The sequence below is a fragment of the Anser cygnoides genome, chromosome 3 (genome assembly GCF_040182565.1).
Source record: "Anser cygnoides isolate HZ-2024a breed goose chromosome 3, Taihu_goose_T2T_genome, whole genome shotgun sequence".
NCBI lineage: Eukaryota > Metazoa > Chordata > Aves > Anseriformes > Anatidae > Anser > Anser cygnoides.
The window spans coordinates 117,957,708-117,984,416 of NC_089875.1; the positions used below are offsets into that span (position 1 = coordinate 117,957,708).

The 26,709-nt window shown below is 39.1% G+C and overlaps 1 protein-coding gene across 1 annotated transcript; it reads right to left on the reverse strand.

Annotated features, from left to right (window-relative positions):
* Positions 1–3,044: 3,044 nt before the first annotated feature.
* RHAG (Rh associated glycoprotein) lies at positions 3,045–20,048 on the reverse strand. The gene is made up of 10 exons (XM_013184560.3): positions 19,851–20,048; positions 13,390–13,573; positions 12,013–12,163; positions 11,678–11,825; positions 10,745–10,908; positions 9,754–9,891; positions 8,766–8,887; positions 8,040–8,125; positions 6,865–6,938; positions 3,045–5,641 (listed from the first exon to the last, which is right to left on the reverse strand). Exons 1-10 carry the CDS (start codon positions 19,984–19,986, stop codon positions 5,564–5,566), a joined length of 1,281 nt encoding a protein of 426 aa, XP_013040014.2. The 5' UTR covers positions 19,987–20,048; the 3' UTR covers positions 3,045–5,563.
* Positions 20,049–26,709: the final 6,661 nt, after the last annotated feature.

Below are 26,709 nucleotides of genomic sequence, written 5' to 3' on the forward strand. Positions count from 1 at the left end.
TCAGAGGCCTTTACTCTGACATTCAGATCTCTCCTTATCCATTTTGATGTCAACAGCCAGGGGAGATGAGACTGCAAAGTGAGGGACATAACATTCAGGTCCTAGCATTAGGCAGAGAGATCTCTTGCTCTCACTTTCAGTTTTGGAGTGTGCTCAGTTGCTAAGTAAATGGTATAACCACTGCAGTAACACAGAGGAATTTGGGTTTCTAAGGCTAAGAGAGCCACAGCAAAGTTTCTTTTTGGACCGACTGGCATGAAGTAGGAGAAGAGAGAAGAAGCTCAGGCTTTCCCTTTCCTTTATGGAAGATGTTGGGGATGTCAGATTTTGCCAAGAACAGAAGTTTAGCTGAGAGGGGAGCTAAGACTGTTGTGAAGATTCCTCTTGAGTAACCTGAATGTGGATTTATGGCCCTGGTGTGCTGTGGGCCCTAGAGTGTAAAGCTGCCTTAATCAGGAGTGCTTAAGAAAGGAAAAACTCTGTGCACTGTCCTCTGAGCTAGCTGAATAATTTGTTGAGGCACACACATCTTTGATCTAGGTGGTATTCAGAGTGAAACGTGGAGTCACACTGATCTGACCAAGTGGTGACGGATGTATTGATCTGAGGCCCAAGCTTCCTTTAAAGCGAGAGCAGGGCAAGGGGCACCTGGAGGCCACCTTACCTTCAAAAATCAGAAGCTGAAAATGATCAGATAACTCATGTTCTTGATTTTCACAGAATATTGAGGTTGGAAGGGACCTCTGGAGGTCATCTATTCAGGCAGGTTGACCTAACATTGCACAGTAGGGCCTGGATTCATTTATCTTTATCAGTGGCACTTGCTTTTGACATCCAAGAGTAATCATTTCAGGAAGAGAGACTGAGAGAAGAGCTTGTAGGATTATCTCTGAGTGTTGAACCAAGGCTGAGGGGGAAATAGAGAAAAGATGGCCTCTGCTTGTTGAGGAAAGATGGCTGAGGTGCAGTCTGACTTGTGTATCCCAGAATTTCAGAGAGTGCTAAAAGGAGAAGCCATGCAGAAGAAACCATCCAGGGCTTTCATTGAGACTGACCGGGGAAGAGGACCTGCAGCCTTCAGGGCAGTGTTTGGGTGAGCTTTCTAGCAGAAACTTGTACATGGCTTCGAGACAAGAATGTGGAGGCTGTGTGACCTAAGGTGCCCCGTCTGAGTCCTTTGTCCTTGACTCTTAAAAACGCCATGATCCCTGCAGAGACTTGCCGAAAGGCAGAGGAGAGTAGTCAGCCTCCCAAGGACTGGGGATGCAGAGACCTGGAGGAAAGGTACATAAGAACCTGGCTGAGAACCTGGAAGAGGAGCTAAAGCAAACCTGCTCTCATACCGTCTGGCCTTGAGTCTGCTGCTGCCACTGGGGTCACTGGAAGAAAGATCAGATCGTTTCACTTACTTGGATGGCGTCCCAGAAAAAGTCCAGGGCTTATGTCCAGCTGTGTGCTAATTGGCACGTTTCTACTATACCTCCATAAGCAGGTAAAAAGGCACTGTGTCTGTCATTCTTTCCACACATCGCTAGGATTTAACTATTAACAGGGGATAAGTCAGATACTGATTCTTAGGTTATGAAAGGAAGTGGCAGTTCTGAGTTGTTTACTAAGACATGGGCCCAGGGTTACGTCTGTGCAGAGTTTCAGAACAAATACAGCATTTGCCTGCCCATACAAGACTTGCCAGGTTATTGGAAAGGTGCTGTGGGAGCTGGAGATGTCTCCAGAACTGCAGTGGGAGAAGCAAACAAACCCCCAAACCCTGTTGCCCTTTCCTGCTCAGCCCTGCTGTTTTCCTCCATTAGGTCTGGTTCCTGCAGTGCCAGCAGGGAGTGTGTGAGCTGAGTGAGTTCCTAATGAATGGGTCGCCTGAACATAAGCCGGCAGTGTGCCCAGGTGGCCAAGAAAGCCAACGGCATCCTGGCTTGTGTCAGGAATAGTGTAGCTAGCAGGGCCAGGGAGATAGGTGATTGTCCCTCTGTACTCAGCTCTGGAGAGGCTGCACCTCAAGAGCTGTGTTCAGCTTTGGGTCCCTCACTACAAGAAGGACATCGAGGCCCTGGAGCATGTCCAGAGAAGGGCTACGAAGCTGGCGAAGGGCCTGGAGCACAAGTCCTGTGAGGAGCGGCTGAGGGAGCTGGGGGTGTTTGGTCTGGAGAAGAGGAGGCTCAGGGGAGGCCTTATTGCTCTCTGCAACTGCCTGAAAGGTGTGGGGAGCTGGGGGTCGGCCTCTTCTCACAGGTAACTAGTGATAGGACAAGAGGGAATGGCCTCAAGTTGTGCCAGGAGAGGTTTAGGTTGGAAATGAGGAGACGTTTCTTCTCAGAAAGAGCAGTCAGGCACTGGGACGGGTTGCCCAGGGAGGTGGTGGAGTCACCGTCCCTGGGGGTGTTCAAGGAAAGGTTGGACGTGGTGGTTAGGGACATGGTTCTGTGGGTGACATTGGTGGTAGGGGAATGGTTAGACCAGATATCTCGGAGGGCTTTTCCAACCTTAATGATTCTATGATTTAATAATTGCAGACATGAGTGACAGGCTGTGAGTGTTTCTTCCCTGCTCAGGAGCATTTTGAAGTGCAGATTGAATAAAAGTTTGTCCAATGTCCTGCTTTGGACCAATATTTGTGGCTCCTCTGAAGTCTGAAAGGCAATGTCTCTAAGCACATGTCTTGAATCAGCTGAGTTGTTTCTGGAATGTTTGTTAAGTTTATGACAGTCAAATACTGCACTGCTCTGTGCTATTTTACATATTGCATGAAACGAACTTGATCTTTTAGGAACGTGACAAAATTATTGTGGTGTTTTGTTGTCTTAGTGAGCAAGACTTGGTAGAGCAAGACTCATTCTTTTCACTGTCCCAGTCCTCCTCACTTAACTTGAACTCAAGAAAAAAAAAAAAAAAACAAAACAGGAGAAAATTAGTTCAGGCAAAAGGATCATTGGTCAAACTTGCTGTAAAGTTGTTAGAAGTGATCACAGTAGCTATAACACTCAATACAGTAATTATGTCTGCATCTTTGAAGAAAATGCTGGACACAGTTTAGTTCTAAAGTGGGAATGTTTTTTTTTAATTTTTATTTTTATTAGTAAGGTATTTGACACTGTCCCTCACAGCATCCTTCTGGACAAATTGTCCTACAGTGAGGTAAACAAGTTCACGCTTTGCTGGGTGATGAACTGGCTTGAAGGTAGAGGGCTATAGTGAATGGGGCTACATCTGGCTGGCAGCTGATCACCAGCAATGTTCTTTAGGGCTCTTGAAGAGCCAATCCTGTTCAATGTTTTTATCAATCTGGATGATGGTCTGGATGCAGGAGTGGAATGTTAGCAAGTTTTTTGATGACGCTAAACTGGGAGGTGCTGCTGACACCCTGGAGGGATGAGAGGCCTTGCAGAGGGATCTAGATAGACTGGAGCATTGGGTGACCAGCAACAGCACGAAGTTCAGCAAAGGTAACTGCTGGGTTCTGTACCTGGGACAGAGTAATATCAGACACAAGCACAACCTGGGAGTCGAGTGGCTGGAGAGCACCTCAGCAGAAAGGGATTTGGTGGTGCTTGTCAACAGCAGGCTCAACATAAGCCAGCAGTGTGCCTGGCAGCCAAAAGGTCAAACTGCATTTTGGGGTGCACTAAACACAGCAGAGCCAGACGGTCATAAGTTGTGATCCTCCCACTGTATTTAGTGTTGGTGCAGTCTCACCTTGAATATTGTATGCAGTTCTGGGCTCCACAGAAGGAGCCCAGACCTATAAAAAGGATGTTAAGGTCCTTTAAAGCATCCAGAGGAGAACAACAGAGCTGGTAAAAGGGCTGGAAGGCATATCGTATGAGGAGAGGCTGAGGACACGTGGTTTGTCCAGTCTGGAGAAGAGGAGGCTGAGAGGTGGCCTCAGTGGTCTCTGCAGCCTCCTGAGGAGGGGAATGGAGAGGGAGGTGCCAGCCTCTGGTCCCTGGTCACTGATGGCAGGCCGTGAGGGAACAGCACAAAGCTGAGCCAGGGGAAGCTCAGGCTGGGCGTTAGGAAAAATTTATTTACTGTGAGGGTGCCAAAGACTGCAACAGGCTTCCTAGAGAGGTGGTTGGTGCCCCACAGCTGTCAATGCTCAATAGGCATTTGGACAACACCATCAGTAATAGGCTTTAACTTTTGGGCAGCCCTGAAGTGGTCGGGCAGCCGGACTTGATCTTTGAAGATCTCTTCCATCTGAACTATTTTATTTCTATTTCTATTATTTCTTTTTCTTGAAATATACTAATATAAAGTAGTCTAGAAAGTTCATCCATTGTAGATTGTCAGTCTGAGACGCTGGTAGCTTTTGTGGTATGAATGATGCCTGGAGGCACTGTGATCCTTCTAGATTTTAATCGTCTCTCAATGGATTACCTCAAGTAGTTAGGCACAAATGCGTGACTCTGCTTCCGGATACTAACATTTCATAGAGTTCTTTCAGTTCCCTCAGTTTTTCTATCTCTTAACTGAGCAGTCATTATCATCACTTCTCAGGTGGAGTTAATTTACCTTAATTTAGTTTCAATTTTGTCCTTTCTTCTCTCTCTCTTTTTTTTTTTTTTGTAGGAGGTGGTGACTTCAAAGGTAGTGACTCACTGCAAAGTTCTCCACTGAGTCAATTGTGGGTTGATAGTTGCTTTCTGACCAGTTCCTAACAACTCACACTTTTTCTTAAAGTTAACATTTAGTTCAGTTTGTATCTATTGATATTAGCAGTGCTACCATTCACTCATTACTGTTGAACTTAGTAAGACAGTGTTACATAATTATCTATTTTTCATAGCTCAATTCCTACTCAATTCTCCTATTTTGTCCATCAAACAGTCTAAATAAATACATGCCAAGAGTGATTTTTTTCACCATTTCACTTCTTTCTCCTTGCAATGAATATATTAACAAATAACCTTGATACTAATTTTACTACTTAGTGTACCTTATCAGTCACTGTATTCTATGTTTTGCCATGAAAATTATTTCAACATTTTGTTCCCTGTCACAACCGATCTTCAAAATACAGCACATTCTCTCCGCTATCCAACAATAGGAAAAGACACTTTCTTAAAACGTTAATCTGGGATACTCCGGTGAAAAGCTTGTTAGAATCCAAATAAACAACGTTAATTAATTTCTTCATTGCCATCTGCATGTTTACATCTATGCGGTTGAAAGATGTGACTGTAATTCAGAAATCTTGCAATTAAATATGGCATCGTGTTATAGGCTTGAAACAAAGTTTTTTTCAATGGCTATATTGACTCAATGATAAATGGTAAAATACAGAAAGCTGTAGAACAAATTTTTTTTCTTTTGTCTTCTCTTCATTCTAAATGAACAAATATGTTGGAGAGATCTAATTGATTCACTAGAACTTGGCATAATGGCAATGTATGTTAAAATCAAGCTTTTTTTATATTACAAAAATATAGCTACTTACAACCCCTTCTAGAAAAACAAGCATGGTTAAGACAGTACTTGAATGTTGTTTTTTAGCTTTAGAAACTGAAAAGAAGATCATTAGGATGTATGCTAGAGATGAATTGTTTTTCTACATGGTAGCTTCAAATCTGCTGTGCTCATCATAGTTGTTGGAGTGAACTGCATGCAGTTTCTCTTCTTCTGGAACCTGCCATGAAAAACAGAACAGTTCAGTTGATGAGATAGATTTCCTTTTGTCATAAGAGGAGACTAAAGTGCACTGAGAAGGTCATTCTCTTAGTATATATTACGTATCTGTTAACAGTGAGTAGTTTACTGACACTAAAGAACCTTCAAGTGAGCAGGGTTGTGTTACTATCACTGGTCAATACAGGCTGTGAATTATTCAATTGCACTTTAAAATTCTAATTTTCCTGTCATTTTTTATCACTTATATAAAACCGTTGCTTGTGACTTTTCCAAGGTCCAACAGCAAATAGTTTACAGAGCTGTCATTAAAAGTTTATCTTCTTTTTTTTTTTTTTTTCTTTTTTCTTTTTTCCCCCCGATTGTCATACCTACAGTTGATATTTTGGCTTATAACTTCCTGTTAGACCACAAAGTTTCTCTGACCAAAAGCCAAAATGCATAGTTTGTACTGTAGTTTAATTCATTTAAAAATAATAAAATGTCATTTGAGGTTCACAACATTTTATATACAGTATAGACCTTTACCTCTGAGTTAGGTGATGAAGGGTCCTTCATTGTCAGTGCGGAATAGACAAACTTTCTAGATTTTAATTCATGTAACCCTAACAGAGATCTGGAATGATTCAAATGAACCGCAGCCTGAAGCTCTCTCTTCATTGAGTATAAAGGGATCCTAGCAGGGCTACTTCAGGTGTACTTGTTTCTTAGCCCCATCATCTGTGTCTTCATTCATAAAACAATAGTGACAGTTCTGAGCAATAACCTTGGTGGTCAGATCATTCAACCAGGAAGCAGAAGAGCTTCTTCTCAGCCTAAGAGAGACTGTCGCTACAAATACTGAAGAAATGCTCTAAATTTAACTCAGTATGAAATTCTAGATAACACTAGAAATGCAGCACCATTTAGCCAAGAATGCAAGTATCATGTGTTTAAACTACAACAGGGAAGAGGAGACTGGACAGAGTAAGTGGTTAAGAGATAAAGAGCTTCACTCAGGTCTCAGTTTGTTGGCTGACTTTCTGCTTTTTGTTCAAGGTTTGTCCCATGTAAAAGGCATGATCAGGTAGCAAGTCCAGAATAGATCATGAAGGTGGACTTGATAAATTCATGACCTAAGGCAGGGCAACAATTTTGAAAGCTGACTCGTGCAAACCTAAGTGTGCTGTACCTCTTCCAACGTAATGAAAATAATGCTCCTTTTGACAGTGTTTTGTATCTTACCTCCCAATAAATAGAGTCATCAAAGCAGTTCTTGTCAGATGCTTGTCCCAGGAAGGGCAGCTTTAGAATAGCACCTACAGGTAAAAGAGCATTAAAAGTCAAAGCCAACCAAACAAGCAAACAGCAATGACAACAACAACAACAAAAACAAACAAACAATAAAACCCACAAAAATATTCTTCAGATGTGCTGTGGGGAGTCTTCTAAGCCTCCCATTATCAGGTTTCTCATTATAAGAAGTGACACTGGCTTTTTCACATTGACTTTAGTAACAACTTGGCTTTAATTGCTCACACACCAGGTTTTAGACTGGAATTTTATTTCAGTCTGAATTTTTGTTTGGAAATAAACTTTTTTTTTTTTCTCCCCCAACAAACATGTCCTCAGGAAAACAGCTCGTGTATAATCCAGAGTTCAGATATCATATATTGCAACTGCATGATGAAAGTTTGTCTGAGATCAGTAGCTCCTGAGATCAGAAGGCTATAAATACTCTACACAGGCTACACATCTGTATAGGTTCTACATTAGACTAAGGAAGCCACCGCTGTCCAGCTTTAGGATGAAGTATCTTACAGTGGTTTAGTTATCAATATTTAGCTAAAAGAAACCACTAAATTATTTCAGCTGATTCTTCTCCGTATATAAGGCAGAAGGGATTGGAAGTACACGCAGAAATCTAGTGTCCTTTGAGTTCCCTCTGGGCCTGGGCCAGACATGTATCTCCTGTAAATCCTGTGTCATATCTACGAGTCCACCATAGATATCTCAGAGACCCTGTGGCATCTCAAATAGCACAAGACACCTATGTATAAATAACAGAATCACATGGGAACATGTGACACCTAAAGGTAGATGTCTTCATCTCAAACTAGTTTCTGCTCAGAATCGGAAGTTTCTGAATCTAGGACAGAACTTCATCCAGAATAATAATTTTGATTTCTATATACTACCCAATATATTTGAATTATGTATAAGGTAAGATATCTTGGTTTTATTTGAAGACTGATCAGAAAACTGCCTTTTCCATATTTAGGCTTCTGCTAGTGCACTATCGTGAAATATTTCTATTTTTCTGTTTTCTGTTTTTCTAGTTAAATTATTGATAGATTGAAATTCTCCATAAGCACACTTCTAATGTCACATATTTCAATCATTGTATGCGTTGTACTGACCTGTCAATGCACCGCCAACCAGTGCAATTCCAATTGTACTGCCAAGGGCAGCAGCCTGCATGCCAGGGGTATGCGGGACACCTTTCCTAGAAAGGACAGAAAAGCAAACCCTCAACAAACAGAAACTGTTAAACTCTGAGGCTGAGATTTGGTTTTACAACTTTCTGTTTGCTCTCTGCTGGATAGGATGACTCACAGGAAGATATCTGTCATTGCTGTGGCCAAGACAAAAACAGCATGGGACTGAATATGTTTTGGTTTTGTTTTAGGCTATAGTTTAAGCGTAGCCTTTTCTTTGAAAAGGCTATTAATATCTTCTAAGCCTTTATAAAATGCTACCCTTTGTCAAAAAGACCGCCTTTCCATCTTCTTGTGGTCTTTTTAAGAAAGTGGAAATGGCCCATTTTGCCAATTGGGGTTGTCTTGGAAATCTTACAGTTGCCTGAATTACAATTGTAGAAGCATGTTAATGACTTTTCTACTTTTGAATGGTGTTTCTTTAATGACTGTTAGAATTTTTATTTGAGCTTTTAGTGTGGAACAAGCTTTGCATATAAACTGTATGTTAAAGGCAGGATATCGAGTCCTAATTAAGCCAGAACACCATGTCCAGCATCAAATCAAAGGTGCATTTGCTGAAAATAAATCATAATTAGATCCAAGGAAAATGAAATATTAGAATAAACCTTCACTAAAAGGAACTTATTTCTTCTTTCTATAGCTTACCCATTTTTACTTTGTATCGCGGTTACTACGATGCCTGCAATACCTCCCAGTACTCCAGGTAAACCATGTAAATTATGGACTCCACAAGTATCATGAATGTTCAGCTTGGATGCCAAAACAGGCTAAAATGAGGGGAATAATAAAGTTTATGGTGAGTTTATAGTCTCCATTATCTCTAGAATTATATTAGAAATATCATCAGATATTTAGAATGATATAAGAAAGTAACATAGAACAAGAAACAATTTAACCTATTTAATGTACACAAAGTTTAGCCTTAAAACCTGCTAACTTCTCATTGATTGTGATGTTATATATGGAGAAAAAAATCAGGTGAATACAGGTAACGGTACAAATGTCCAACTTACCAACACAAATAGAACACATGAAACTTCAGTGATATTCCCAATCTTTTCAGCCACTGCAGCAAAGGTTGACAGCAGTGGCTAAGTAGTGCATACGTACCTGGTTTTAAGTCTACTAGACAGGTATTTTCTTCCAGAATGTTTCTCCAATATGAAATGCCAGTTCAGACAGTGTTAGTCAGAATATTTTGTTTTACATAAGAAACACTTCCATTTTGTACTTCAAAAGTATTTTCAGTTACAGAACTATTTAGATACTTTAAAAGACTGAAATTTAATTAGTACTATTTCACTGATATGAAATATGGTTCTTCTGGGGGAGGTTGTTCATGAAACATAGGCTTGGAGCAAAATTCAAGCAGTTCCTTTGAACAGAAATCCTAGCTTTAATGAACTCTAATATCTATGTAATCTTTCTATGTTTTTAGCTAGATGATGGAATGAAGTTATCTCATAAGCATGTATTTAAGTTACACCCACTTCAAAATATTGGTTGACTATAACTTACTTTCTGTAGTGTATCAGCGAGTTTCTAAACTTCCTTTCTAGTAAACTATGGGAGTTTCAGTAAAGTCATTGAAGTAGTAAATAAATGAGAACAGAGGCAGGTCCTAGGTACTCACAGTCAGGAAATGGAATCCGAGGACAGAGATGATTCCAGCAATTGCCCCAATGCACATAGCAGCAAAAGGGTGGGTTAACAGGTCTGCACATGTACCCACTGCTACTCCTCCTGCCAGGGTGGCGTTTTGAACAAGAACCTGCACAGAGTATATGAGTATATAGAAGTGGAGATGCTAGACATTGAATAGAGGCTTGTTTTGTGGCTGAATGACTTGCAAAGGATTTTTCCAATGAAGCACAAGCAGGAATTTAAAATGGAGTTCCCTGTTACATACTGAGAGTGTTGGTTCAAAGCTGCTCTAAGCCGGTTTAACTGACGCAAGTGTAATGCAGTCCATCATTTGCAAAGTCACTAAAAGTCATTTGACCTATCAGGAAACCAGGCTAAGCCAGTGAAAATTGCATCCTACATCAACAGATGAAAATATTTTGCCAGGTTATTGAACTGTGCCAGCTCACACTGGGCTTAGATGAGCACTACGACTGCTTGAAAGAACTGGGTGAAAACCTAGGGCTGAATTTTACGGTAAGGTAACAAAAATATGGGACCCTGGCAACCTCAGCCTAGTTTGGTTTTCCCGGTTGTGCAGCTGCACTACGAGACTGTGAGGGAATACATTGAGAGACCTATTTTGCCTATTGCAAAACAATAACCCATGTAGGATTGTCTTTGGAATAAGACACAAAAGTCCACCTGAATGTTGGACCAAACTCTCTATGGTCTAGCAGGTTCTGTGGCCAAGAGAGAACAAGGGAGTGGAACCAATATGATGATGTCTAAGAGCTATCTACTCTTCAGATGTAGTGATCCCACTGAAAAACCAGATCACATACCTAAAGCAGGATGTGTTGACTCAGGGTCCAATCCGACATTTTAGCTTTTAGAAGGATAATAGTCCTAATTTTGTAAACAGTTGGGAACCATCCTAATTATCCTTATTGTAGAGGGGTGACTTGTAGAGGGGTGACAGATTGTGGTGTGACTCTTACCATGCTGAATTTGCCTCTTTGATCCACCAGGCTGGAGAGGGCAAACGTTACGACAGTACTTGCAGCCAAGGAGTAGTAAGTGTTGATAATTGCTTTAGTTCTGTCATCGTGAGCTGCAATGGCGGAATTAAAAGTGGGCCAAAAAATCCAAAGGAACAGGGTACCTGGATGGACATAAGCCAACACAAAATAAAGACTATTCAGTCCCAAGGGCATTTCCCTGTGAAAGATCCAACACAACAGAACTAACTACAAGAAACAAGAGAGATGGTCAACAAGAAATATGAAACAACCAAAATGCTGGAAGGAATAACAGTATATACAGATGCATTTGACACTGGCAACTGGGATTTTGACATCTGATGAATCTTACTGGAAGATTGTTGTAACCCTTTGTCATACTCCACATGCTGTTAGAACTCAAAATCACTGTAAAAATGCGAGAATATGATGTATTAACAAAAGAGTTCACATATAAATCTTTTGTCATTTATTGATTTAACTGATAGCTTTAGTGGATAAATTGATCTATGAACAGGTCTCCTGCACAGATAGATGACTGTCCCGTTCAGCAAACCATATGGGCATAGGGACAGAGCAGAGCTCTAAATACTTTCATTAATTATGGCCTATTTCTGTGGAAATGTTGCTTATAACAGAAGATTTCACGAAAAAGGGAGTCACCGCTAATGTACAGTGAGCATTCATCTTTAATTTGATCTTCTTAGGAAAGAAAAGCAAAAATATGTGTGTCCCCGAAAACTGTGCACGTCAGAAAAAAAAAAAAGGACTATGCTTCTAGGAGTGTTCTAGGAGTGTACTTAAGAAAATGAATGCTAGGTAATAATAGGGAATTATTAAAACACAGGGATAAAAAAGGGATGGAAATCTGATCAGTTTTTGCTATTATTTCCCTGTGCTTCTTTTACTTACCAATCATGGCAAATAAGTCGGAGTGATAGGTAGATTCTTCATCTTCATGCTTGTTTTTCAAACCAGGACGATATAAGACTAGGCTTGCGGCCAAACCAAAATAAGCTCCAAAAGCATGGATAGTCATCGAGGCTCCAACATCTGTGGCCTGTATCAGGGATCCAAAATAATACCAATAAATTTATACAACAAAAAGATGAGGATTTGATGAAGGGGCAGTCTGCATGACTTCAATAGGTTATTTTCTATGGTAAAAACAAGAATATACAAACTGGAAGTGTTACAAAGTGAAATCATGTTTTAAACAGAAAACAATTACTGCTAAATAGTTGTACCTGAAATATTTTTGTAACTAGATGTTCATTGCATGCAAAAATTGTGATCTCCAGAATTGTCAAGATCAGCATCTGAACAGGGCTTGTTTTCCCCAGGACTGCTCCAAATGAAATCAAAGCAGTTGCTGTACTGAAGTCTGCATTTATCATGCTGAAGTTAAGAAAACAAGTAAAAACAAACAAACAAGAAAGGCAGAAAGGAAAATCAGTTTAATGGAACCTGAAATAATCTGTATTCAAACTTGTTATATCACTAAATGATAAAGCTGTAACTCTTCAAACATAAAATCACTGAGGTCATCTTTGTGAATAAAAAGTAAATTTCCTAGAAGGGTTTTGTCCTCTTACAGATGACTGAGGAAAAAATGTGGGAAAGTTACCTCCTGCTTATACCATACATGTGCTCAGCTGGTTGAAATTACAGTGAAAATTTAGAACATGTGTGTATTGAAGATATGTAGGGATATTTCCAGGTCTGACTGTTACTTGAACTTCAAAGACAAGAGGTAACTCTTAGTTTTGGTCAGACAGTTTAGCTCATTTCAAGAGCTTGGCAGGTCTTTCTGTCACTTTGCATCATGTTTGCTTTAACTGTCAGGAAGGACCAGTGTTAACGGGTTATGGAGGATGATAGAGATAAATAAAAACACAAATTGACCAAAACTTCCAGCTCTGAGTCTTTCATCAAATGCCTGTTTGAAAGCATCAAGGAGCTATTCATATTATTTCTGCTTGTGCCTCAGTAATTTTTGTATGATGTTTCTTTTAAAATTGTCTACAAGTGTTCTCAGAAAGGAGAACTGCAGATGTGGAAAACACTCTGAGACCTTAGTAGAAACAAGACATGAGTGGGAGACGGATTAAGAGTGTTTAGAGGTGTTACTTGTGAAATCTCTTATTCTATAGTTGGGGTCCAAAGCCTATTAGAGTATGATGTTTGTGCAAATAATTCCGTCAGAAGTAGGAGAAAACCTCATGTGTGGACTGACACATTGTGCCAGCCTTTCCTTTGTGGCCCCATGTGTCCTGAAAGGACAGATCCTTTTGCTCCTGCTGAATGCAGGAGGGAGCTGGAGAGCTTGTGGTACTGTACTACTGCTGAAAATTTCCCAGCTTGCACAGCTCCAGAGATTCAAAGCAGTCTCTCTATATGGCTTATGTTTCATATAAAACTTAGCAGTTCAAAGTTCATCCCATGTTCCCTTGGCTCAATGCAGCAGATGTTGTCCCTTGGGAGATGAATGTTGAGAGGTGGCTAGTGATGCTCTATCAAATTTTAGTGAGCCTAGAAGACTGATCTCACAGATGTTCTAGTTTTTTGTCTTCCTTTCATATCTTAAGGGATAGAAATGTAATTATAGGAAAATTCATATGTACCTTTCAATATGAACAAAAATTTTCCCTGCGTCCATATGCCAAAATCCTTGCATCAGGGTGCCCCACTGAAGACCAAAGGCTGCAATGAGCATGTTGATACCAACACTGCTGAATCCATATTTCTTCAGAAAGGTCATCAGGAAGCCAAATCCAACAAATATCATCACATGGACATCCTGAAAGACTGAAAGAAAAAAACTGCCTGTGTACACAGTGATTACAAAAGGGGCAAATCTAGCTAGGGATAAAGGAAGATTTAATTGAAAAGAGAATGTGTTTTAAACTCATATCATCAATGTAAAATACCCCTCTATTTTTGCTGATCAGCCTATGAGTTGAGTTTTTGGAAAATTATTGATTTTATAGCTTGCTATATCTCTATAAAATGAGCACTAGATCAATCTACTGGCAAACATAATGTACCTAGAACTGTCGCCTGGGCCTGGAGCTGCCCGGAACACCACAGCTTCCTGTCCTTACAGAAAATTTCTCTTTCCCCTCAAATAAGGACTGTTACATCCAGCATGTTCTGGCTAACTCCAAAAATGTGCATGACTTTTGTTTGTGAGAATGCTTGTTGGCACAGTGCAAATGTATGCTTGTGATTCTTAATAAAGCTCTGTACAACAGATTGAGTTCTTTTCTTGGGTACTTTTAATCTATTATGCCTTTTTTTTTTTAATCATTTTTTAAGCTTTTAAATAGAAAGTAAATTTATCACCACAATAGGGATATTTAAAAGAAATAGTTAGTCTGCAGTTATTTATATAATTTAATTAGCACTGAACATACCAACCCCCCCCCCCCCCCCCCCCATTGGTAACAAACTCTTCAGAGAGAAACTTATTCTTTCCATTTCTATTTTGCTGTTCCTTACATGAAAACATATTGAAAACTTGAGACATTGACCTTTTTAGTATAATATTTGGACTGAAGTAACATTTCCCTTTTAGGAACTTTCAACATTCCTATAGCTTTGCTATATGCATTACCACGTTTAGCCAAAAGAGGGCCCAGAAACATAATAAATTACCCGAGATTCTTAATAAACTCAAACTGCGTTGTCATATTCCACTCCTGACCTAGTACTGAAATGCAAGCATTCATACAGTAATATCCTTTACAGTGGTCTACACACATCTGAGATTAGTGTAGAAATGCAGGTGGTTCTCAGACATGCTCAATCCTTTTGTTTCTCCTTTAGGCTGGACATTTTCATGTTTATTTTCTGACTTCATTAATTTGAAGCAATATGGATTTCTGAGGCTCCTACAGTCCTTTGGGAGCTCCTCATTTTCCTCTGTGTTATTCAGTTTCCAGAAGTACTTTCCAAACTCCTGTGTTTTGCTTACTACTTGTTTTAAGAGATATACAATCAAGTCTCCCATTTGGGCTTCTACTCTTTTGATGCACGTGCATATTTTGTATTGCAATGTTGAGTGCAAATGAATATCTGGCTTAGAGCTCAACATATTTCTTTGCTTCAAGGGACCTTGCAAGGGATGGAAAAGATATGGTAGAGGACAGTATAAACCGTGCTAATACAACCTTCCTGATCATACCAGCAACAAAGTTTTTAGTTTCCTTATGCAGGACTGCAAACACGGCTTAATTTGCTCATATTTCTGTGTCCGAGGGAGTCAGTAGGAGATGTTTAGGAAAGGTTATTAAAGTATATTTGTTAGCTGGTACTTCTGCCTGTGAACCTCTGTAAAGCCTTCTTCTCACATTTTTTTAAATAATTTTCTGTGAGTGACCCTTTAGCCACTAATAGCCACTAACCTGTGGGACCAATGTCTTCAAGTGTGAGAAATGGCTCAGGTTGTTTGTCTGATTCTTGCAAAAATTACTTGATATGCGTGTTGATGCTTGTTAATGATAATGGACAAATACAGAACTAGAGGGCAAATCTATAGGAGATGCATGGCAACATTTACAAAAGTAATGTTTTTGTTTCACTTTAGCAGAAACAAATGGACATGTATTAACTAACCTCTTAGCATGATAATTCAAAGTGATATATGACTGCAACAGTTCTCAGTTTATATTGCTCTTGAGTTTCATACACAAAATGAGAGGTACATTTGGAAATGAACCATTGCTGCTCTTTTTATTCTTGGAACCAGCCTGTGCCATGGACTTTTCAGAAAAGCTTAAGGAATAACCTAGTCAATTGTATGAATATTCACAGGACAATCAGCAAGTCTTCCTAGTCTTCCAGAGGAGATTATGGTTTGTTAACATTCAGCATGTTATTTGCTCTTGTTTTCAATCTTCTGCTTATAATCATCACAGACAAAACAGGTAAATTGCTCTCATCAAACCAATCCCATTCATATATACAACATCTCAGTAAATCATGTCTAGATTAGTAGGAGATGTTTAAGTAACCTGACACTACACGAGCAAAAGAACAGGCTTCAAAAGCACCTTGATGGAGGTTTTTAATTCTCAAAGCCCTTCAACAAAGTTTCTATGTGCTCAGCTCTCATTTGAAGTGCACTTTAAGAATTTTTTTCCCCAGACCTGAAAATTAGAAGCAACATATTTCACAAACTGAGCGAAGACCTCCAAGTGGTATAGCCTATAACTTGTGCCTGAACTACCTCTTATGCCTTCTTTTAAAGAATAGTAGGTCTGGAATGATTTGAGATGATGCAGAAAACAACACAATTTGGAATGAGCTGTTTCACGAACTAGTTGTGTTTAACAAAACATGGCACTTCTGCTCTTTGAGACAGGAAGAGAAAGAGTGGGAAAAACACACAAGCATATCCTGAACAAAACCACTGCCCGTGATTCTGCTAAGGCTGCCCTAGACCAACATATTAATTTCACTGCAAGGTCTCTGCATTATGGTCAGTCTCAATACAAAGATGCTTGTGGCCACTAAGTTTATACTTAAACTGCAATTTTGCTCTGCTGAAAGGAGTAAACCTTAGAATACTGAACAAGAGATGTGTATAATTCTTTTTTTAAAGCCAAGTGTCAAAGACCCATCACATTACATTAAATGCTGGTTGCTAGCAATGAAGAAATCCTCTAGGAGTACTTGCAAAACCATCACACCCTCTTGTCTTCTCATTCTACTGGCACAGCAGATCTAAATTTGTGCATCCAATCCACTGTGCCTGTACTGACATCCTCCAGAAATAGATAAAATGCAAAGCTATGCTTTGGGAATGATTTCTGCTACGTCCCCCTTTATCTGAATGCAAAATTATGGTCGTCTTCAATTATTTTCATCATTCTAAAGAATTAATCCAAAAATACTGAAAAGCTTGGGTTTATGGTGCTGAGGTATTTAAGGCGTACAAAAGCAGGCCCAGCACTGCAATGCTGAGAGTATAAATTGGTGCCTGGAAGGTGCAACTAAATCTGTGAGGTACAGATGATGTTACCATCTCAGAGCTCCTTGGGATAACGTGGGAAGAAGTTTGAAGCCATTATTTTGGGAACTCAGGGGAAGTCCTGATTCAGGATATGTCCTAATACATCTATACAATGGTAGCATTAAATTTCTGCCAGGTCCTTCAGCAAATTATGCTCTTGTGCACGCTTTGCAGATAGGGATGTTTTAGAAGAGGGTCCACAAGTGAAAATACAAGTGTTGGAGAATCCTGTTTTTCTTCCACTTGTTTACAGTAAATCAGATTTATCTACTCTTATATCAGCATCTGCAAGTCCAACATTAGGTCTGCAGCGTTTGCTTAGTTTATGTCTGTGCTAGTAAACTGAACAGCCTGGGGCCTATCCTCTGGTCAAAGGGCAAATGGCATAGCTCAACTCACATCTATACATGTTTTTCCCTCCTAAACAAGGTTGTTCCCACCTGTACAACCTATTGTGAATAGTCCCTGTGTCCTAGTTTCAGTTAGGACAGAGTTAATTTTCCTCCTAGTAGCTGGTAGGGTGCTATGTTTTGGATTAGGATGAGAAGAGCGCTGATAACATGCTGATGTTTTAATTGTTGCAGAGCAGTGTTTACACAAGGCCAAGGACTTTTCGGCTTCTTGCTCTGTCCTGCCAGCGAGCAGGCTGGGGGTGCAGCAGGAGCTGGGAGGGGACAGACCCAGGACAGCTGACCCAAACTGGCCAAAGGGGTATTCCATCCCATCTGACGTCATGCTGAACAATATATAGGGGTGGCTGGCCGGGGTGGGGGGGCCGGCTGCAAGGGAATAGGCTGGGCATCGGTCAGCGGGTGGTGAGCAATTGCATTGTGCATCACTTGTTTTGTACACATCATTATTAGTAACACTATTATTATTATTAGTTGTATTGTTATTATTATTTTCCTGTCTTAATAAACTGTCTTTATCTCAACTCACAGGCTTCACTTTCCCATTTCTCTCCCCCATCCCAGAGAGGGAGGGGGGAGGGTGAGCGAACGGCTGTGTGGTGTTTAGCTGCCGGCCGGATTAAACCACAACACCCTGCTATATGCTATGTTTAATGTCAAACCTAGGAGGAGGTCAAGGTCAAATGGCCAAAACCACTCCAGAAACTTGCTAGCAGTTCAGTAGTGTGGACAACTCGGGGATCATATACAGGTATAACACATACACTTACTGAGCAGGAGGCATGAGAGACAGAAAGGGAGACAAGGCAATTTTTCTGTCATATCTTAGACACTGGTATTAGAAAAGATTTTAGGTTATCCCTAACTGGATAGCTGACAGTTACAATGGCACAGGCAGTCTCCCTCCAGAAGATTTGAGGTTTAACAAGAAATGTACTATAGAACTGCAAAGGATCACTGATGACTGTTAAAATACTGGAATAAACACAGGGATCCCAGGCACCTTTCTTCATTTTCCTTGGTAAAGCAAATGCCAAGAAAATGCTGAACAATTTAGTACCAGATCTTGCAGGTATGATATTCAGCCTGGAGAAGGTAATATTCTGTGTTCTTTCAGGGCAAATAGACCTTAATCTGAGTCTGAACATAGACCAAGAAAACATCCTTCTGGTTTCTTAAATTTTACCAGGATGCCCAAAGCACCATAGTTCTGTGGCTGTATTTGTTGTTATGTTGTTTGGGAGGGCAGCCAGAGAAGAGGTAGGTGGAGAGGCATTTTAGGAAATAGCTATATTAATAGTGCTACAGTACAATTGTATAACAATTACATATTTATAAAACAACATAATATTACACACATATGTAACTATGTAACAGTGTAACAGTGCCACAGTACAATTGTCTCTGCTGTTAAATTATTAGTGTGGTTTCTGGTATAGTTGTGGACATAGCCAAGTTATCTCGGAGAGAGAATGAGCTCTGGCATAGGCTAAGTTGCTAGCATATATATGACTAAAAGAAATTTAATCGACTGCACAAAATTAATATCAAGGATACTGCTACATTGCAGTATAGCAGATGTGAGTAATTAGTCCCTAATTCATCAGCTGACTTGCCTCTGGAGCTGAATTATGCCAAGCATTCACTGTTGTCTCAACTGGGTAATCTTCACTATGAGAATATAAAATGTATGACCAATGGGGATTGAAGTGACCCCAAGACCATCTTCCCCATAAAAGTCACAGAAAGGCCCCTTGGAATGAGACAAAAAGAGAGATGCATTCAAAATTAACTGAGTACTACATACAGGCAAAAATTTCTGTATCGTTATAATCATTCTTAAGAGGACTGCAATCGGGACCACAAATTGTTAAGATGTCCGAGCCAAGAAGAAGAACAGAGAACATTCATTACTGCAAGCAAGACACAGGATGCTCCTCTGCAAACTTATTTTGTCTATTTATTTACAATGGTCAACATTTTGCAGGAGAGGGAGGGGGTATGGGAGAAGTCAGCAACTACTTCTCACACTAAATGCTTTCTCCCTGAAATTCATCGAGCCTTTGAAGAACAACAAATCAATAGAAAAATTTGCAGGCTGAACTGTTACTGCCCACAGCCAAGACACTGGCATGCTTTGAAAGGTAGGAAGGAGTTAGCCACCTTGTGACAAAAACTATTGCCTTCCGTGGAGCCCAGTTTCTGCAAATTTATCTTGTACTGATTATGACTGTGCTGCCCAATTTACATGTTCTGAAAAGACAACCTTTTGAAACCTGGATAACAGTAATGAAATATTTTATTATTTTACACCATTTAATACAGTAAGCAGAACTGAAGGACTGGCAAGAAACACCATCATGCATCTCTGGAAAATGCAGAAATTGTTTGAACCTGCTATGCAAACACTAAAACTATTTTCAGGACTCTCCCAAAACAGCTGACTTCTCAGCCCCTAGTTACTATTAGAATTTTATATATGCTCAATTTGAATTTATCTCTAAAGTCTGCTGCTTTCACACCTCATAAAAAGACTTGTTTGCCCCAAAGATTGCTTTCCTTTTCAAGCTATGTTGGTCAGTCTTGTAAGTTATTCAGAAATTTTGGTTAGGATTAGTTTAAAGAAATTCTAACTTCTATAAATCTCAGCAGTACTTACGTGGGTGCAATGTTTGGAACTGATTGTCAGTTTCATATTCCACAAATATCCCAAACAAAACAATGATGGCCACTTGTAGAAGAAGAGCGAGGATCGAGAACTTGAACCTCATGTTGGTGTCAAGGGCTGAAGGCATTGCAGGAGAGTCAGAGGCTGCAAGAGCCTGATAAAGGGCGGTCTCTTTCAGCACAGCTGCCTAATTCAGTGGATCTGGGTGATATAGCAAAAAAAAAAAAAAAAAAAAAAAGAGAGAGAGAGACAGGCAAAATACCTGTCACACCCACTATGGGAGTGAAACACTACAGGCCAATATTGCGATTTCTATTTCCAAGGCTATTTCTGTGTATGAAATGCTGGCTTACATATTTCTCAGTTGGTAATGTGAAACAGCTCATTTAGCAACAGATGTGTTTCTTATTGTCTTATATATATATTAAAAAGGAAGTAGCCTAGAAGAAAAGCTCACATAGCCTGATTTGTTGCACTTAGTGAGGAACACAGCTACAGTCAATTGTATTTCCTGTAGTCAGTCATTTCGCCAAAATGTAGCTTTCATTTGAAAGGTAAATCATTTCTCATGTTATATGAAATATGGACAATCTCTTATCTGTTGATAATAGGATAAGATGAGCAAAGAGAATCTTGTTCCTATTTCATATTGAATGAAACATGCATAAAGAGGGCACAAGTTCTCATTGTGAACTGCTGTTTAAAAATAAAATAATTATAATTCCTCAAAAGAAAAAAAAAGGATCTCCCTAGCTGTAGAATATTAAAAAGAGGAATTTGAAAAAACAGTTCTATTTTTCAATTTAAATTACTGCTTTTTGAATTTTCTTTAGTTCAGACAGCCAGAGTTTTCACACCAAATTTCTTATATGGTTTTAAAAAGCTCATTTTTAAAACTGTCTCATGAATAAGAGAATTAATTAAATTTCACTAAAATTATGAGAGGATGATCACTTATCCTTGAGATCCACACTGATTGTCGAACTTTGTACTGAATCTTAAAATTTTGTGGGTTTGGGGATAACATTTTATTGATGTGATATTGATACCTTGGCCTCTGATAATCCCATATTTGGAAAACAGGCCTAAACTGTATTGTAGGGGACTTTATCTCATAAAAACTTATCCCATGAAAAAGAGGTTGATTTACATGTTTTGCAGTCTTCAGCCCACCAAACTGGGTGGTAGACGCAAGGTGATTTTTAGGTATGGTGTCCTGCTCATGATAATTTCTGGACTGTGTCTGCTTGTCACTGGTGTTGTAATTTCAGGTAGGATAAAAGTCCTGGCACTGCTCAGATTTCTAGCATAAAGGTAAAATTAAACCATTGTCTGTACAAAGTTTAAAATGATCTCAACCTTTTCTCTTTGAAAATGTCGGTGGCTTTGGAATTGAAAATAAATTATTCAACAAGAAGAACATACTGGTCTATCATGGAATCAAACTTCTACATGGCAAACCTAAATTGAGCATATACACATTTTTTCCTTTTTAGCAACTGTATTTAATTCGAACAGCTCAAAGAGAGGAAGCAGAGCTTTGTTAAAAAGCTATTGATCATCCTTGCTGTGCCACAGGATAAAACAGACGGCAGCATTTGATTGTAAAGAGCTGTAAGCTCCTTCGTTTGCACAGGAAGTGATTAAATGAGAACAAAATCACGAGTAAAGCTCTTTTTTTTTTTTTTTTTTTTTTAACCTACGGTTCAACCATGAATATCTCTTACTGTTTGTTGCCTCATGTTTTCCCCTGTGAATATCTCACATGATGTGAGCAATCCCACATGATGTGGGATTAAATTCCCACATCATGTGGGATTAAATTCTTTCAGGGATGCAGAATAGTCTCCTAGTTGAATTCCTATTTGGAAAAGTACTTTTTATGTACTCAAATATTTATTTCATTTATTGTGCCCAGTAAATGAATCTTGATCCTGCAGCCCTACATCAGAATGGAAACTTTGCAGGAGAAAGTAGATCCTGCTTGATGACCTGATTTCTTTCACAGCTGAAGCAAGTAATGCCAATGGCAGTCTCTATCATTTCTATCATTCCCACATTTATTTATTTATTTATTTTTAATTGTCTTGTTTCTGACACAGCCTTGCCAGTTGATGGGAAACAGCCACGTTCAACATCTTATTTCAAAGTCCAGCAGTCCTTACATGTGCGTTTAACTGCTCCGTGGTGCAATCGGAAATGTACACATCTTGAGTAGCCAGTCTCTAATGTCAAAAAATTCCTTTGTGTCTCCCTATTAGCTTCAGCCCAATCATAACTGCTTATGGAAGTGGAAGAAGTGAGGATGTTCTTTGGTAAGTATTGTTGCACATCTGGATCTCTCAACTAACTTTGAGTATTTGTCTTAAATGGCTGTTGGGTTTTTCATCCTACTTCTGTCTGACAGAAAATTGTGGTGTTGGTGAGATATCACAACCTTAATATAAATGTGTGAAAAGTTATGGTAAACTTTCAGTCTTCCAAACTAATAAAAGCAAGAGATAAAGGAGTAGTTTGAGCAATATTCTTACCTAAAGAACAAGAAAAAATCTGTGTTTAATAATCTTCCTACAAAATAGGAAGTTTATTGCTCAAGCACAATTAGGAGTGGTGTTCATCTTACCAGATATACACCATAGATTTCTGTATCTGACCTAACCAATAATGTTTTCCTTTTAAGTGAGGAGTGAGAAATAGGATCTTCTGAGATAAATTGTTTTCATCTTAAAAGAAAGTATCTCAAACAGGTTAAATAGGTCAAATGAATGCAAGGACCTAGCACTTGATGCTCTTTTGATCATGTTTGTTGGGTATCTCAGACTCAAATCAGTCTCAGGATGTCTCCTAGAAGAGGCCCAGTGTAGTCTGGTAAAGAAGCTGGTGTGGCTAAAACACTGAGTTTGTTTTATTTATGTCTGAGCTATAGGTATCCCTCAGCATGGATTTATACCTTAACAATGAATTGAGAGCATGCCAATCTCTAAACTACTTCTTGGTACATGCTTTTAGTGTGGACATTGTGACCAGAAAGGTAGGATAAGGTGCATCTTGTCTGCATGCTGTGACAGAAAATATTTCTTGGTCTCCTGAACTTTGAGCTGAATACGTTTTTTTTTTTTTTTTTTTTTTTTTTTGAGAACATTAACATTTATCCCATTTCTGTGGTGTCACATTAGAAGAGTTATTTAATGACTCATTAACTTTTGTAATGTTTTGAGTCAGCACAACAGGTCAGAATATCCCGAATTGGAAGAGACCCTCAAGGATGATAGAGTCCACCTCCTGACACGTACTCCATCTCAAGTTGAAAGCTCAGCTCAATAAACAAGGTTTGTACATGCAGTCCTTAAATAGTTTCCTTCATCTTGAAGGGGAAGGTGACATTGAATGCATTTTTCCGACTCCCCAGGTAACAACAATAAATTTGTCTTGTCTGGATCCATATCACTCACACTAGCCCCTAACCCAATTTTTTATATAGTGTCTGGAAAACAAGGCATTTCCTATACTCACTAATGTGCCAGTAAAATTTTATTTGGTTATTACTGGGTCTCTATTGATGAAGTAAATATAGGTTTTTTTTTTTCCTATTTAAAATCACACTGAGTTCACAGTTTTTGTTTTACTTTTACTGCAATAGCATGCTGAAGAAGGAATGAAATGCACAAGCAGAAGCTTTTGGTTGAGGTGTATCCCAAAGTTGCAGGAAAGATGTTTACAAAAGATAAACGGGTTCATGCTCCCTTAAAAGAGGGCTAGTTTGTACTGCTCCTGTGATAAATAAATAAATAAAAGACTAATGCAGGAAGGTGGATGCTTTACATGCACCTTAAAGCTTTATCTACTTTTTTGAGGAAGCAATGAAACGCAGTATAAATGAGATTAAAGGTTTAAGTCTGGGATACTATTTGTAAATATGAGAGTGGATCTGTTTCCCTGTGAGGAATAATAGCGAAGAAAAGTGCTTTCGAGAAATAACGAATCTACAAAGCTAAGACTTCAGGTGATGTAGCTGCAACAGTATGCGTATTCATCTCTTTAGATTGTCTGTGACATGCTGCATTATAGTCCCTGTCTTGTGGCCCAGGAAATTTGAGTTTTCATATCAAGATTTTTACCATTTTTCTGTGTTTCTAAGTTTTAATTTTTCCATTTCATTACCTGTGAATAACAGTTCTGATTTGCATTTTCATGTTTACTGAAAACTAGATCAACCCTTTTCAGCTCAATAAATTCTCACTTTTTTTTTTTTTTTCCTTTTTTCCCTCACTGGTCTTTTACAGTTGCAGTTTTGCTCAGTACATTGCTGTGCTATTGCTGCAAAGGTCCCACCTGCCCCAATTTGCTATACAGAAAGGCTACATCATGGGAGCGATGACTACAAGCAACTTGGCGTGCTTTCCGTTTCAGCAAGAGGGCTGTTCCTGTCTCTGCCACTTCATTGTGCCCTCCTATTGAGAAGGTTAAGTACTTCTCTCTCCACTAAATCTTGCAGAGTACACAAACGGTAGAGCAATCTTAAGTGAGCTACATAATGCGAAGTTTGCAGCAGTAATTGCAATGCATGCATGAAGAGTCAAAGAGGGTGCTTAGGGAATATTCTTCAATGAAAAGATGTGTTAGCTCCAATTTCCCTGGCTAATATAGCTCCCAGTGCTACTTTTGTAAAACAGCCCATCCATGGCAGCCAGATCCGGAGAGGGCGTCTGCAGTCTGAGACTGTAGGAAACAGGCTTCAGGGAGCTGATCCCAGAAGACCTCCCGCTATGTGTGGTACTATCATCATTTATATAAACATCAGCCTCTCAGAGCCTGACCTATAACGTTCTTAGTGGCACAGCAGCAAGATACCTTTTAGCAGCCACTCATGAAATAATTGGTCTGACCTACATGAGGATTTGTCAAGAGAGATAGTTCATATCTGATTTCAATGGCTCAGCGAGTGTTTTAAGCTTTGAATCACACCAAAAGTTAGAAAACAACATAAACTATGTATTTTGCACGTATGTTAAAAATGATCCACACATTCTGGTCAGTATGACTTTGGCACAAACTTCAAATGTGGGTAGAACAGTCTGCACATAAAATAAATTCCTACAAGAAACTCGTGTATTGTTTATTTCTTCCTGTGTACAACTAGCATCTTCTTCAGCTCCCTTAATGCTAGGCAAATAGGGACTTCTTTGTTTGCAACGTGAATGCAGACCAAATGGAGGAAATGATTTGTGAGCTTCGTAATTAATTTATATAACTGTTTTTTTTTTTTCGTTTTTTTGTTTTTTTTTTTTTTTTTTTTTTTTTTTAGTTACCAGGAAATAGGTACTAAATCACCAAATACACAGAAGTAGTCCTGTTCTATTGAACTGACACGATGAATTTATTATTTCCTTGCAATGGGCCAAGCAATATTTCAATGAACAACTGCAACCCAGCTTACTATCTAAAATACAACGCCCCATCCGGGCCAAGCCAGCACTGGAGGTACTACAATGAATTGAGAACAAATAAATACAGGTATATCTGGAAAAATAATCTCAGTGGAAAAGTCCAGTCTCTGAAGTGCTCACGCCAACCTGTGGAAGATATGAGGTTTTCATGCCACAACTATTTAGATGCCATGATTTTCTTAGGCACTTTCCAGGTGCATCTAAAATAAATGCTTACCACCATTAAATAACTCTTATAAGGTTAGATACAAATATTTCATTCTGTTTGGTTTAACTGATCTGCTTAGCTAGATCTGCAATCACTGTTAGTCAGTATGAGACTACAGGAATAAACTGACCTTCAAAGTTGTAAACTTGGTTTGTGATATATCATGGTCAATATTCTGTAAAAATGATCTGAGTTATTGCTGTTTTTCTAAAGCACCCATCTTTATGTTTATTGATTACAAAATAAATAAATAAATAAATAATTAACGCATACATACACACATACATAAAAGGGGGAGTGCAAAAGGCCCATCCAGGAGGCAGGACAAAAAGCAGGATTGGAAACAGGTACACTGACAGGGGACAAAACGAGACAAAATGGGGTTCCCACAGGCAGGTGGTGGCTCAATGACAGCTGTTATTAAATACTAGGTTTGGATGGATGTTCATTCATATTTCTTATGATTTTTGCCTCTCCAGAGAACTTTCTGCATTTTTATCTTGATGAACTCCCTCTTACTTCATTCTTTCCCTGCCTTCACATTGTAATGATTGCTCTCACTTTACTTTTCCATCCTAATTCTTCACCCATTTCTGTTTCCTATTTCTTTTAATGAACTTATTTTCTTATGAACACCCAGCCAATTTTATCTGTGGAAGAAGCATGGTGTCTGCTTCCACAACACATTATTTATTGTCATTGCATTTTCTATCTCTTCTATCACTCAGCAGTTGCCTGTTTAGGAACACAGAATTTTTATGTCTTTGGGGGCTCTTCCTGGAATTGTGGGTAGCTTATCACAATGTCCCCTCCACAAAAGTTTTGCCCTCTATTTGTGAAGTTAAGTTTTATGTCCTTCTTCAGTCAGCTGGGATGCTGCTAATGATCTTTCCAGTTTTAGCACTGAGGAGCTTAGTTCTGCACTAATTTTAATCATACAGTGTACATAACTATTTCTGGTGACAAAAATACCTGGTAGCTCAAGTGTCTCTCTCGTTTTCTTTACCTTTCTGATATCTGTAGACAGCAATCATATCTCCCTTTCATTTTTTTTTCTTTCAGCCTATCAACGGGGATCTTCTGTTTTCTCTGATATTTTGCAGACTGTCTGTTTTCCTGAATATGTTAATATCTCTTTGTATTGGGCTCAAGTTCAGTTCACTTTATGAGAAATAACCAGAATTGTAAGTAGGAT

Coding starts and splice junctions, on each gene's coding strand:
- RHAG (XM_013184560.3), bottom strand. CDS start 19,986: ATGCCTTCAGCCCTTGACACCAACATGAGGTTCAAGTTCTCGATCCTC. Junction 10,909..11,677: donor CGACTTATTTGCCATGATTG/GTAAGTAAAAGA, acceptor ATGTCCATCCAG/GTACCCTGTTCCTTTGGATT. Junction 5,642..6,864: donor ATGACTCTATTTATTGGGAG/GTAAGATACAAA, acceptor TTTTCATGGCAG/GTTCCAGAAGAAGAGAAACT.